The 15,812-nt window shown below is 27.9% G+C and overlaps 1 protein-coding gene across 1 annotated transcript in view; it reads right to left on the bottom strand.

The window, feature by feature from the left end:
• Positions 1-240: 240 nt before the first annotated feature.
• Positions 241-15,812, bottom strand: part of LOC113548795 (myosin-2 heavy chain-like) — a 35,414-nt gene continuing 19,842 nt past the window's right edge. Inside the window, 14 exon segments of the mRNA XM_026949865.1 lie at positions 241-1,527; positions 1,637-1,790; positions 5,409-5,557; positions 6,274-6,507; positions 7,926-8,028; positions 8,091-8,284; positions 8,342-8,599; positions 8,883-11,085; positions 11,159-11,298; positions 11,570-11,758; positions 11,905-12,057; positions 12,168-13,124; positions 13,407-13,574; positions 15,367-15,534. Coding sequence (XP_026805666.1) covers positions 1,471-1,527; positions 1,637-1,790; positions 5,409-5,557; positions 6,274-6,507; positions 7,926-8,028; positions 8,091-8,284; positions 8,342-8,599; positions 8,883-11,085; positions 11,159-11,298; positions 11,570-11,758; positions 11,905-12,057; positions 12,168-13,124; positions 13,407-13,574; positions 15,367-15,534 — 5,127 coding nt within the window. The 3' untranslated portion in view covers positions 241-1,470.

Below are 15,812 nucleotides of genomic sequence, written 5' to 3'. Positions count from 1 at the left end.
GTCTGTAACCTACGAAAAAAAAAATAGCCTCACGACGATTCTATAACAACTATAAATATATGTTTAATGCGTATATAATATATATACGTTTCAATAATACACATTTCTTTATTCGTGCTGGTTCGACAAAACGACACTATATATATATACTGTATTATTAATAAAGGTGGACAAATTAAAAAAGAAAAGTACAAACAATCGATTGAATATGAATTACACTTCTTAGATTTTTTTTATTGATTTTTTTTTTTTTTTTGTAGAACACAAGAGTAGGATAAAAAGGCCAAGCGATGGAATATTATACTCGAATGAATCTGTGTATGACAAGGTCGGGAGTGTTTTTACGCGATAAGTTATTATTTAGTAGTATTATATTTTATTATATATTATTAATTATATTCATTAAGCTAACCGTATTATTTATAGTATAAGAAATAGTTTTAATAATTTGCATACAAAATTATTCTTAACATTGTGGCTTATGTATCATAATATTATATTATTTTGTGCTTGTTTTTGTTAAAAAAAAAAAGATTTTATTCGATTTCGTTTAGCGAAAAACAGCAACAATTTGTAATAATTAATATAATTTTTGTTTGTATTTACAATCCTTAAACGCACAAATAGATTGTGTAATAAAAGACGACGATCTGCGCGTGTAAAATTAGAAAAAGAAACGATCAAGTGTACGATTATTAGCAATTTCCACGAGTCATTCGTTAAGTATATCAACAACAACGTCCAAATTTATAAATTCAATAATATTAACGCATTCATAATAACATTGTTAAATAGACGATTAAAAACACGGTGAAACGTAGGAAACATCATATAATTCGTGGACGTTTCCATAAAAAAGATCCGCTTCAATACTGAGTATAGATGTCTTCGCGAGGGACGTTTTTTGCGCAAATCGCGGGCAGGTAAGTTTTACAGGTATTATAAAATATGTATATAAGTATATCTGTTAGTCGATTTTTTGCAGGACCTAATCGCCATAACAATATTAAAAATTAATTGTTTTTCGGTAAAAAAAAAAAAAAATACCACGGAATAAAATCGCGACCGATAAAAATCATTTTTCACTTAATGGCTATAGTAATAATTTATCTGAAACACGGTTCGTTACGGTCGAGAATCAAAATGCACGTTAATAAATATTATTAAACATAATTTTAACTTTTTCGAAAGTGATGCATAGTGAAAAATAGAAAAAAGTATAAAAAAAATATACATAATATTATATACTAATATTTGATATAATAGTTCAATTCTAAAAAGTATTGTATTTAAGTAGACATTTAAAAATGATAATTATAAATAGGAACTAATGCGGGACAGGTTTATAGTTTTTGGATAGACTAGTCTGAAATTAGGTAGGTAAACAAAGATAGTTTATCAACCAAACCTAATATTCATAGTAGACTAACCTAAACGACAACATTATAATTCATAACAATTACGTATATTTCAATAATTGTTGCTTTTCGCGTTCGCTGTCTCCTGGAGTTCAATGGCCGTTTCGGTCTGAAACAAAAATAATATATAGTTACATATACTGTTTTTTTGTAAAGAAAACGCGTCGACCAGGTGCATATTATTATTTTTGTTTTTTTTTTTAATTATTTAAACTCACTTCTTCGTGTAGACGTTTTATCAGTCGGGCCTTGTCGGCTTTTAATTTGTCGATCACATCAGTCTGTTTGACCGTATAGCGACGTATATCATTGAATTCTAATAGCGCTAGATGTGCATCTTTTTCACTTATGGCGGATTCCAAGGCTTCTTGTCTGAAAAATGAAAATGTTCAATGTAATAATAATAATAATATAACATATCAGATTGAGTTTAGACAAAACCTAATTATTAGAAGGTCATTTTTTAACATGTATGTGCTTTGAAGAAGTCAACACAGACATATATAAGGTGTTTTATTCGTCTATTTGGAAATATAATAATACTATACATAAGAATTCCGACGGTTGTAAATTCCACCCGAAACGAATAGGTAAAAATAAGGTCTATAGCTAGTAAATTCCTCCTGAGAAAATATACAGGTACAAAAAGTAATATGTAAATTCCACCCAAAAAAAAAAAAAATAAATAAATATTTTTTCAATTGTGGTATAAAAAGGTACTTATAATGTTCAAACATTAGGATTAAATGTAGAGTATAAAACCAAAATCTTGACCATTGAAAATTGAATAGGTAATTAAATTTTTTGAATTAGTTTAGATCCCCAGTTGGTTTTTTTTATTACTTTGAAGTATTTTTAATAAGTTTTAAGCCAAATGACCATAGATTAACACATTTTCAGATTATTTATTAAATAATTATATAAATAATGACACAGTTTTTTCTCCAAATATGTGGGCTACTGCTACAGCAGATTTAAACAAACCAATTAAAATTTGTGAATAATTTCATAAACTTAGTAAATTCAATTAGAAAATTACATACAAATAAAAAGTATAAATTAACAACATAAGTATGAAAAATCAAAATCAAAATATATAATATATGCTAAATATATTTAAAAAATATAAAAACAACGAAATATTTAAAAATGAATATAATATATGGAAAAAGTGGTTTATTATTATGGGAATTTTAACAAAAAAAAATTTGTAATAATAATAACTGAATGATTATTAGTCTGATAAAATTTTGACTCATCTTTATTATTATTATTAATATTATTTAATTATACACGCACACAACTACTATGATTTTTACGATTTTTATTAATTATGTATGACATATGTGATAATTATTGACTTGAAATTTATATTCGTTTAAATACTTAAAATGATTAATCTATGTTACGGCTATTATTATTATTATTGATATCATATCAATAATAATATTAATGATATATGAATATAATACTTATTTTATAATTTGTGTTTTAACTTAGAGTAATAAATGAATTATATTAAGAACTATAAAACTACTATTTTGTAGAAAATACACGGTTTTGATTGTAAAATACAAAATAAACTAATTTAAAACTTTTGAATTTCACCAATAAGAACTCATTATATATACATAATATTATGTGCTTATTAACTATAGATTTTCGCGGATGGAATTTATATGCGCCCAAGTATTCAGTTTACATCACAGATTGTATGAATCTTACGGTTTATTCAAAAGTATTATTTTACCAAGTTAAAAATTAGGTGCGGACATATGCCTAACGGCTAATAAAATTGACTTGTAGCAAGTTTTGAAATAATATCAAAACACTACTATTGCTATATATTATTATATTCTTAAAATAAAACTTCCCAATCGGCTGGCGTTAAACAATAGATAATTTATCTACCGATTCGGCCATCTGAATAATGATATTGTAACGAACATAACACCTATAAATAATTTATCATTCTTATTATCCGACGATATCGACCAAGCGAACGATGATGGTAATAATAATACTACATGTTTCTCACAACCCGAGTGCTAAAACAATATTCTACGTCTGCAAGGTCTATACCGCCGTGCCGCCCGCGTATTTGGCCGAGTTGCATTATTTCTGATGTACAACGACAGTACGTATTAGGTGCGTATACGGCGACTTTATTATTATTATATTTATTATAGCACTCTATTGTCGCGTCGCAGCACGCGATCGTTGGAGATACGTGGCCGCCGAACAATGGCGAAGGGTCACGGTTACAGAATATTCCGGACATTCCGTCACCACACGTCCGACTTACGTTATTTCTCTTTTTATTATTTATTTTTGTGATTTACCGATAAGGTCAACGATAACGTCGTCGCCCCGACGAGTGTGTTGCACAGTCGCACCAGGACCACTATATACAGAATCGTCAAAGACTGTTCTATAAAGATTCGGATCTGTATATCGATAGGTATATAGTAGTCGTCCGAGTATGTCCTACGTCCGGAGACCTTCAAAGTCTTTGACTTTTAAACGTCGAAATATTATCCTTTTATAAATGTATAGTATAGAGAAAAGTGTGTCAATGTTTCGAATAAAAAATTCATTAAAACGTCAAAATTGCCAATTAAACATTCATCATTTTTTAGTAAGAGGGCGGATAATAATCGTTGAACGGCAATTACTAAGTAATATTCACTTTTCGTTAAAATCCAACCACGAACGGTATATGACCCTTCAAAATCGTACACTGTATCGCGTGTGTCTCATCGTTCCCATTTTTGTTATAAGTATAGGTACTTATAAAGTATAAGGCATACCTAGGTATACCTTTAAGAGGATATGCTTACAATTAATGTAAGACATAGCAAAAACTGTTATGCACAAGAAAGAACCGAGAAGGTTACAGTCTCAATTAAGAATGGAAATTTTCACTACAGCATACAAAAAGGAGAACTTTGGTTGTGAAATATAGTTTTTTTTTTTCGATATCGGAACTAAAAAAAAGTTATTTAAGTTTGAAAAACACAAAAATAATAGATATTGAAACAATAAGAACTTTTTTTTAGTATTTTAGTAATTAATAATATTTCGGTGGGTATACTTAGGTATATCGTAAACCCATCTCACCATTTTAATAGTTGAGTTTTGGATTATTTTTCGAATTTGCAGTTGTATCATCAATAATAATGGACAAATGCGGTAGGTTGGGTATTAGGCACTATCAGTCTCACGACGATGAATCTATGTTAAATCTCGGTTCCGATATGCGCGAAGGGTACCCAAGGGATATTCTCACCAATTCACGTGTGCACTGTTTTCAAGATCGATAGTGCCGGTTGCGAGTCGTATTTTCATTATATGCATGTGTGTGCGAGTGTCAGATTTCATTGCAAGCTATGCATGCAGCTACAGTAATAATAGTAATAATGAATTTTATTATTATGACCGCATTATATTATACGCTTGTATACACCTACTACAGGATACGATAAAATCTAAACCACTGTATGGCAAGCTCTTAGACTTTAAAATTAACGTTTTTTTTTTTATTTTTTGAGTATAGTACCGAAAAAATGTAATGTGTAGTAAATATATATTATTATATATATAAATATAAATATGGATTTTTTAATAAATACTATTATAATTTGATGAATAGATTTTATGAAACCGTTAAATTAAAATAAAATGATTTATCGTTTTTTTTTTTAATCTTACATATAAGAAACGTTAACATATTTTGTTTTTTTTACATTTTTCATGTACTACATTGTTTATATTAAAGAGTGAGATAAAAAGAAAGGCGTCAGTAAAATTTAGTAAAATTAGTATACTGGCTCTAATAAATACTAAATAATATTCTTTTACTATTTTTACATTTTTGAGCTATTTTTAACTAATTATTTATTTCATACAAGCTACAACTATTAATTTTGTAGATTGTCTTATGTACATTAAAACATTGAGGACAAATATTTTTTTGTTTTACTCAATTACCTCAACTGTGATAACTCTTGAAGTTTCTTTCGTCTTTCAGATTGGAGACTGAATAGCTGTTCTTCTAACGCCTCCAGTCTTTTGTACAGCCCACGACAATTTTTGCATTGGTTTTCTGCCAAAGACAATCGCTCTTCCAATCCACAGACCTATTTAAGACAAACAGCCGTTATTATTTGTCCATGTATTTTTAACTTATTATGATTGCTATATAAAGACAATCTTTTTAAAAAATATTTATAAAACCTACTGTTTAATTAGGATTGAATAAAAAAATAATTATCGTTTCAGAGAAAGTGTCATTGCACTATTTAAAAAAATTAAATAAAAATATTTTGTTAAATTTAACAAAAGTATAATATTATATTATAATATTACATTTTGTTTATGTCTAATACACCGTAATAATCCGTCACGCCGTAATACACTTGTAATAGGCAACTAAATATACTCAAACAAATATGACGTGTTAGAAAACCATCATATTATAAAATGCAACATTCATAGTTATTTAAATCTACTTCATAATTGTATTATTTGGACTCGAGTGATTTAAATGAAAAATACGATCGTTATTATACCATTTTCTCATAGTTGTATTTTATTGCACATAAAACACTATTTGGGTCTATTTATCGACAATTATTATTTTAGCTATAGACGTATTATCTATTACGATAATATCATTTAAAATGTGTTATAATTATTTCTTGTGTTTGATAATATTGTTTTTAACAATTTGCTCAAAATTGAAAATTGAGAAAAACAATAAGTATAGGTACCTTAAAAATAATAGGAAAATTTTTAATTTTATTATAAATGGACCACTTCGTGATTGTCTGTGATAATTTATTGTAGTTAATACCTGATCCTGAATGTCCTTTCGTTTGATCTGCTCTTGGAATAAGTCTTCCTCGCGTTCTGATATGATCGTTACGCTCTCTTTTAGCGCTTCCTGAAGTTCTTCAATGTGATCGTTTTTAAGTTGTATTACGTCCAGCAATTCTTCTAGTTCTTCAGCGAACTTACGTTCTAATTCACATTTAACGTGTTCAAAGTTACCGAGTAGCGTTCCGGCATCCTCTGGTATATCTATATTCTACGGGAATGGACGTATGGGGATTGGAGTAATAATAACAAAAAAATAAATATAGAAAAACAAAACAATGGTAACTACAAAAATAAGAGTTCAACAGCTGGCCCATCTTCTAAAAACAATTATCCGGATTATAACACTTTCTTTCCGTTGGATTAAATAAATATTTACATTATTATAATATTATAATATAATTATTAAGTATGAAATTAGTTCAATATTAAAACCGCAGTAGCGAATTCAACGAGGTAATATTTATGTATGTACAATTTTTGTGATATAAATAAAAATAAAAACACAAAAAAATAAAATGAAACGAAAACAATTATTTCATAATAGTTAGTAAATAAATTAGTTTTTTCAAACTTAACTAAATTGTGACAGCACAAACGGTTTACTTTTTATAATTGAAATAAGTCTTATAATGAGATATGATTTAAGTAAAAAATAAAACAAATTAAAAAAATAATTATTTGTTTTTTTTTTTTTTTGGTTTTATTGGAATAGTCCTTTTAAAAAGGTTGCTGGGCCAGGCTGTATACGCAAAAGTAAATAAAACAAAAAAATTAAAACAAAACAAGTGGAAAGATCAAGGAAAGATAAGATAAATAATTTTGGGTTAGTACAATTGTTATCATGTTAGTTAGAATATTTAAATTATTGTAAAACGACGCCATACGAGTTATTATAGTTAATGTGTGTCTATGAGTATATTTAGAATATATTATGTACTTTTCATCCCTACATTTTATGTAGGTTATTTTGTATTTTATACTTGATTTGTATTAATAAAAGCAAGAAAATGAAATAAATTTTTAAAGATGTTTTGAAAAATGTAAGTTTTAGTGCTTATTAATTTTTGAATGGTTTGTGTTTGATATGATTAAAAGTGTTCTAATTAATATTGTTTTATTAATTTTTAAATAAACATTATTTTATTGTAAAAATAAATTTGCTTTCTTTTTTAAAAGTTCTTACCATAATACGTAAAAAAATATATATTATATATATATGTATAAATATTTTGAATTTTTATTTGCCAGCTTACATTATAGATGTGATATTAATGAAAGAAAATAAGTTTTATGATTTGGTTATCGTGTAAACTTTTATTTATTTTAAAAGAATAGTTTTTATTAATAATTGTATACTTTAATTAAAATTTAAGAAAAAAAGTTGCGGTTTTGTACAAATTAAAAAATTACCATGGTAAGTAATATAATATCCGTTTACTTTTATTTCCAATAAATTCAATAGTACCTATCTTAAAAAGTTATTAGTTTCATTAGTTGTATAGATTTTAGTGGTAATAAAATGTAATTTTAAACTTAAGACAAATGGCCATTTTATTAGTAAAAGCATTTATTATGGCCATCATCTTACAAATGGCGTCGTTTTCAAATTAGCTTATTCGACGTTACCTCTTCGTCTTTTTTAGGCTGTCTTGAAGTGTGTGATTGCTGCTGCTGCTGTTGAGATGACGGATGTGGAACTCTCATCTTAGGTTGTGCATTTTTCAACGCTCTAAAAATGTTTGAATACATTTAAATATGATCACGAAATAAAAATGCGTGTAATGTACGTACTCTTGCAATTCTCTGATTTGTTTTTCTTTCGCATTTTGTTCTTCCTGGCCCATTTGCACTACTTGTAACAGCCTTTCCATGTCTGTCTGCGATCTACTCGCTTCGTCCTTAGATTTTTCCAATTCTTTTTGTAAGCTTTCAATTTGGCTTTGCAGTCTTTTAATTACATCACTGTCACCGGCTTGCGATTTGCCCTGAAATATTATCATTTTAAAAATTAAAAATTACCTTGAGACAGTAATACAACTTACTTTGTTTATTTGAGATTCCAACAGATCCAAATTTTCTTTTCGTTTCTTTAACTTAGCGTCCAACTCCGCTACGTGTTTTTCTTTTTCTTCTAACTGTCTCGATCTGCCATCGACACTTTTTCTAAGTTCTTCAAGTTGTCGACGTTGTGCTTCTAATTGTCTTTTCTGTTCCTCTAATTGTGCTTTTAACGAGTTTGTTTCTTCGCTCGACTTTGATGCTATTACATGAGCTTTTTTCTGGGCTTCTTGTAATTCAAGCTAATAATAATAATAATTAAAAATGCATTAATAAGTATAAAATAATATAAATTATAAAATATAAAATAGCAGTAATAAATGGGGAAAAAAATAATAACGAAGAAGAGTAAAAAGTTTATTAAAACAAAAATAATAATAAATAGGTACATTCAAATATAATAATAATAATAATAATAATAATAATAATAATCATTATTCATTTTTCATTTTTCTAGTAAATTATAAAATTGTATGATTGGGTTGAAAATAATAGTACAAGGTAGATATAAACCAGTTGGCCAACCTGCTTCTTCTCAAGTTCGTTTCGAATCTGTTGATTTTGATGTGATACTTTATCTTTTTCCAAAGCAAGATTTTTGAGCTCACTCTGAGTATGATCTAGTTCGTCCAAGAGTTTTCTTACGTCTTCTTTCAGTGCATTATCGTTCGACGTTGCAGATATTTGAAGTTGTTTTTCTAATGTTGCAACTTTAGCAGTATATTCGTCTGTTTTTCGTTTACTCTCTGTCTGAAGGGCTTGTAGTTGTTTTTTGAGTTCGGCCATAGCAGTTTCTTTAGTGTTTATCTGTTGTTGTGCTGACTGTAATTTCTTTTGGAGTTCTTCAGTCATCATGCGTTGCGCATCCATCGATTTCTGTAAATTAGATCTTTCACTATCGACACCTTGGTCACGCTCTCTTAACGCCACTTGCATTTGTTGTATTGCCTGCTGAAGAGTTTTCGTTTCTTGTTCTTTGATTGCTAAGTTTTGTCTACAAGTATCCAACTCTTTATCTTTTGTTCTTATTAGATCTCTTAGACGGGAAGAGTCTTGCTCGTTGTTCTGTTTGGCACTCGTGTCTTGATTTCTGAGCTCAGCCTTTAATCGTTTAACTTCATCCTTTTCTATTTCCAAACTTCTTTCAGACGCTTGCAACTTGTCTTGGCATTGTAACAACACTGACTGAGACTTCTTTAACATGTTTATTAACTCATCTCTTTCAGAAGTTACTTTTTTCAAGTCACCGTCAAGTTTGGACATTTGTTTTTGTGATTCTTCCAAACGTCTCTCACTATTTTTCATCTGTTTCAAAAGCTCTTCTCTCTCTGTTAGTATAATACTAGAGCTATCTAGTCGCGATTTCCATTCTTGTAATTGTTTTTCTTTAACTTCGAGTTTTTCTTTAAGAATTTCTTTTTCTCTCAACGCTTGATTCAGATCTTGTTGGACCTTAACAATATTTTCTTTTACATGAAGTTCAGAATTAGATAAAGACATTTGCTGTTGTTCTAATGCTCGTTTGACTTGATGTAGCTCAGTCTCTAATTTTAATTTATCTTCAGAAATCCTATGACATTTTGCTTGACTTTGTTCAAGGCGGTCTCGCAATCGATCTTCAGACATCGTACGGTCGAAATCTCCAAAGTCTTTACATGTACTTTGTGACCTTCCTAACACTGGTTTATCTCTCATAAACCTATCGTAATCTCTTTCTGGTTTGAATTGTATTAATTCAGCTTCAACTCGAACTAAATCGGTTTTCAATTTCTCATTTTCTTTCTTAAGTTTATCTACATCCATTTGGGTTCTATAAAGTTCCATTTCAGTTTTCTCTTGTGACTGTTTTGTTTTTGCATAACGGTCTTTAGTTCTTTCTAGATCAAAACTATTTTGCTCTCCAACTGTAGCGATTTCTATCCTTAATTTGTCATTATCTGTTACTAGTTTGTCACATTTCATTTGTAACTTTTCGTGATCCAATATAAACTTTTCGTTTTCTTTTTTAAATTTAGAATATTCTGATTTACTCTTTTCTAATTCCAAGTTTATATCATGTATTTTATCTTCTAATTTTTTACACGTTGACTGCAGTTTCTCTGATTTTTCCATTTCTTGGGTATATTTAGTTCTAAACACTTCTAATTCTTCTTTCATTCTTTCTTGTTGCCTAACTGAATATCTTTCAGCTTCATCTCTAAAAGTAGATGCCTGTGTTTTATACAATTCAATATCCGATTGTGATTTTTTGTAATCTATCATTAGTTTGTTATACTTTTCGGATATTTTTTCCAATTCAATTGAAAGTTTATTTACATCCTTTTGTTGGTCTTCGAGTAACACTTGCGTTTTAGAAACTTGTGAATGAGCTCTTTCCATTTCGTATGCGTTATTCATAGCTTCTGTCTGTAATTTATCTCTTTCTGCTGACAGCCTTCTTACGTCCATTTGTAATTTGTCACACCGTTCTTTCATTATGTCCAAGTTATTCATTAAGTGATCTTTTTCGTCTTTGAATTTGTCTTCTACGTCTTTAGTTCTTTCTAATTGTATTATTAGTCTGTCATACGATTCCTGTAACTCTTGTATTTCTGATTTGGATTTTCTTTGATCATCCCTAGCTTTCATTGCATGTAGCTGTAGTTTTTCCATTTCTAATTTAACATCATCTCTTTCATTCTCGACAGTTTCTAAAGATTTCTTTACTTGATATAATTCGTTTTGTATTCTATTAAAAAAAAAAAAATATGGAAATAGTATTATTTTTTATAAATGTATAACTATTACTATATAATTGTTACCTATCGTATTTTTCCATAACTCTATCCAATTCGTCTTTAGCACTATTTTTGTCTTGTACTGCTTCATACATTGCTTTCTGACACTTTTCTACTTTTTCTTTTTGCAAATCTACTTCATTCATAGCATCTTCCTTTTCAAGCTGAAAATAGAAAATAAAATAAAAATTGGAACAGTTGATGATAATAATAGCTATTAAAAAATGCAAATTAACTAAAAATCAATTTTTACATACATCTAAATTTTTATACATTTTTAAATTAATTAAAATTTACTGGTATATGGATTAATTTAATTTAAACCAGGAACAGAAATGTTTTAATTCATTTGATTTTTTGATTGACTTTTAGTTTGAAAAGTTGTGTATAAAAGGGTTTGATTAATATTGATTTCTTATTATACTAAATAAGTACCTGTGTTTTTTTAAACATCGATTGTGCCTTCTCAAATCTTTCTTCAGTGAGATCAAGTTCAGCTTGGATTTTTTCTTTTTCCCTTTGGTACTTCATAATTTGTGAATGGAACAGATCAGCGTCATTTTTATTTTTCTCACTGTCGTCTAACAGTTGATTTTTCTCTTTTTGCAATCTAGCTACCATCGACTAAAATAAGACAGAAAATATACAAAATAATTTAAAATAATAAAATAATAATAATAATAATAATTATATAATATGATATTATTATTTTTTATTATTATATTATTATTTTTATAATATATTTATTTAATTTACTACATCGCATTTACTTGGCTGATTTCGTATTTAGCCTTTAAGTTTTCGAACTCGCTTTGAATAGTTTCCTTGTCTTTTTGTAAACGCGCTGCTTGTCCAAGTGCTTTGTCTAGTTGTGTTTGAACATTAGTAAGTTCAAACGTATTTTGTTCCTTTTCAATATGCCACTAGATGCAATATAAATAATTAATATTGATTTATTTACATGTCTAATATTTATTAAAAAAATACATATAAAAAAGTTATTATTGAATGTGTATTATTTATTTTGGATTACCTTCCTAAGTTCATTCGTTGTTTTATTTAGCATATCTTGCACACGATCGGTTTCCCTTTGTGCATCGTCTAACATCATTTGTAATTTCTCTTGTTGAAGTTGTGCTTTTCCTAGTGTGCTCTGAGATCGTTCCAAATCTTCTTTAGTTTTTTCTAACTCTACTAAGGCCTTTTCTCTTTCTGCAAGGATTCTAGTTACACTTGATTGATTGCGCTCGTATTCATCCTTGACATTATTTATGTCACCTTGAGATTTTTCTAGTTTTGTTACTAACCTATATATTTCGCCTTGAGACATCTCATGTTTTTCCTGTAATGCCTTGATTTCACCCATTAGTTTATCATTATCAGCTCGAGTTATGCGGAGGTCAGCTTGTGCTGCTCTCAAATCTGCGAGCGCTTTGTCGGCTCTGTCTTGTACTCTGTCCATTTCTTGTGATTTAGTCAGCGTGCTTCTACCGAATGTCGTTTGTGATAACTCCAAATCTTGTCGTAGTTGGGCATTTTCTAGTTCTAATCTGGCGAACTTTTGTCTTGTATACTCCCAATCCGCTCCACTTCTATTCACTTCACTTGACGCTTTTTCTAATTCAGCCTTTGATTTTCCCAGTTCGCTTTGTGATTGTTCCAATCGTTCTTCTAAACGACTTTTCTCAGAATTTGCTCTATTTAATCGAGTGTGAATCTTTTCGACTTCGCTTTCTAGTGCATGAAGTTTTAATTTGAAATCAGCAATATCCCTTTCATGTAAGTCCCTTTCTTCTTGTCTATCTTGTTCAGCTCGATCTCTCTGTTCTCGTAATTGGTTCATTTGTTTTTCTTTGTCACCTATTGCCTCTTCTAAACTTGTAACCGCACCTTCAGATGAGCATTGATGCGCTTGAAGTGATGCTAGTCTTGTTCTAGCCATTTCTACTTGGTTGTCTTTCTCTTTCAATAAATCTTCTAAATTTTCAATCTAAAATGTTATATATAAAAATAAGTTGTAGTAATTGTAGTAATCATAAGCGTTTTAACAAATCTACTCACAATAATACAGTGGTGAATATAATAAGCCGAACAAAATAAACCTTTGCACTTTAATATGTAACAAAAAACTAATAACGAAGAAATAATAAAAAATACATACAACAAATAATAATACTTTTAATAATAATACTGATTTGTGATAACTAAATACAAATTATACTAAAAAATAAATAAAAAATGCATAATAAAAAAAATATAAATCTTTACATACTTTTCTTTGCAAAACGTTAATTTTTCTATCCTTAATATCAACGTGATCTTTGAGTTCATTGATTTCATTGGTCACTCTATTTTTTTCCTGAGTAGCTTGCAAAGCAGTTTGTGTTTTTTTCTCAATTATACGGTTTTTTTCTTCAAGTCGTGAACGTAATTCTTCAACCTGTTAAAATTTAAATAATGTAATTATAAACGCTTTGAATAAATATATTTATCTCTGAAACCTACTAAAATATTGTTTACGAATAATCAAGTTTATGTAGTGAAATTTTTAGTCTAATTCCTACCATGATATTATTATATACTCTAAAACGACTATAGTAATGCTTGTCGTAATATTATTTTGTGTTGTAACTTTAATATAATATAATAATTTTGCACAGTGCAATAAAAATTGTATGAGAAGTAAACAGAGATAGAAATAGAGTAGTACAATCATGCATAAAATAAAACCATTACAAATTCAGATTAAAAGAAAACCGATAAAACTGAAACGAAATTGAAAATATACAAAATAATTCATTAAAAAGTCACTCATTTTTAATTTTATTTATTATTTAAGTACAATTTTTTTTTTTACATTATTTAATAGCTAATATAATTATTTTTTTCGTATTATTCTTATTAAAACTCATAGTATCGACAAATTAAGACCACGTTTGATTTTTAAATCGTATAATTTATTTTTTGGTATCCGGTGAATTAATCGCAAAAAATTGATCACCGATGAATAGATCGCAAATACAATTTTGGTTACCAAGATAATTGATCGTCGAATAAACATTTTTAGTTTTTTAGTTATTTTATTACCCTAAGTATATTTCCGAATTAAATTTTTATTTTATTTCTATTCTTATTTATTCATTTTTAAATAACAGACAGTTAATCAAATTTACATTATTATAATATTTGTAAATAAAATGTTTATTTGTAAAAAAAAAATTTAAAATTAATTCAAATAAAAATTATACATTATATTAATACATATTTTATTATTTTATATTTTTAATTATTAGTTAATAATTGCACATACAATAAGGTATTTAATAATAATGTAAATTAATTAAATTTAAAAAAACATAATTTTATTTTAAAGTTGAAGTTGAAAATTATGAGCTACTTCTTTTAAAAAGTCTAGTTTATTCTTCGTATAATAGTTGTTACATATTTTTATAATTCTTTCTGCGTTGCCTTTGAACTTCCGTTTAACACCCATAGTATTTCAATTCGCCGGCGACCAATTGTTCGCGACCAATTCATCAGAATCCTAGTATTTTTATTTAAAAATCAAATACAAAATATTTTTTGTCGTTATCGAAATTTTATAATATTATATTTAGTTGAGAATTTTTATGTTAAATAATACGTTTGTACAATGAATCATAATAATTTGATCTTAAACTTATTTTTTTGTTGTAGAACTAATGAATAATAAGTTTTAAAACTTGTATGATTTTATATTTTTTCAAATGATTAAATAATGAATTATATTGTGTTTGATATTGAATAAATTATGTATTGATATTCGATACATCTATATGTACTCATAAAATACTTTGTACAATGATTCAAGTAAAATACATAAGTTACATCGTTTATAAATCAAAATCTATTGTGGTTTTTAATTACAACAAAATAAGAAAAATATAATTTATAATGTACAAAGTAGATATAAACATAATTAAAAATATTTGGCAATTTGAAAAATTAGAATTTCAACTATTAACAAATGTAATATGAAATACCTAAAGTTGTATTATTGATAAAATAATATATAGTTAACCCTGGATATTTTGTACAACGTGATGCTGTATGTAGTTTTAGATGCCCGGTTTACCTTATAAATATAACTATATAGTTTTTGATTTATTTCTTCTTTTTCACTTTATTCTATAGTCAGCTTAGTATGCATTTGGAAAATAACCCAAATGAGAAATTGATTTGATAACACTTACGTCCGCTTGTAACATTGTGTAATGTTCTTCTTTTGCACTCAACGACTCTTTCAGCACTCCGATATGTCGCTGGTAGTCGGTGTGTTGTTCTTCCAAAGTTTTCATTTTGGCACTCATGGCCACAATCTCTTGATCACGTCTTTGGATTTCCGACCGGAACTCTTCTAACTGTACACGATACCAATATCACATTATGCAACTACAGCGGGTTGTCATATCCTCTCAATGTCACTCAAATTAACGCATTAGATAATATTTTGTTTTAGCACACACCATTATACGGGGAATTTCTATTATAGTATTATAATGGTAATGACTTCAGGATGTGAACATCGATGAAAATGTTTTATTCATTTTAATCATGCATGGATACTAAATAAAAATTGAGTGAACTTTAAATACGTCATGTTATGAAAGGTCAGGTTATCTAACATGCTTTTGATAGC

The sequence above is a fragment of the Rhopalosiphum maidis genome, chromosome 1, assembly GCF_003676215.2.
Source record: "Rhopalosiphum maidis isolate BTI-1 chromosome 1, ASM367621v3, whole genome shotgun sequence".
Classification (NCBI taxonomy): Eukaryota; Metazoa; Arthropoda; class Insecta; order Hemiptera; family Aphididae; genus Rhopalosiphum; species Rhopalosiphum maidis.
The sequence above is the reverse complement of the archived record's forward strand: the minus strand, read 5'-3'. Positions and strand labels throughout refer to the sequence as shown.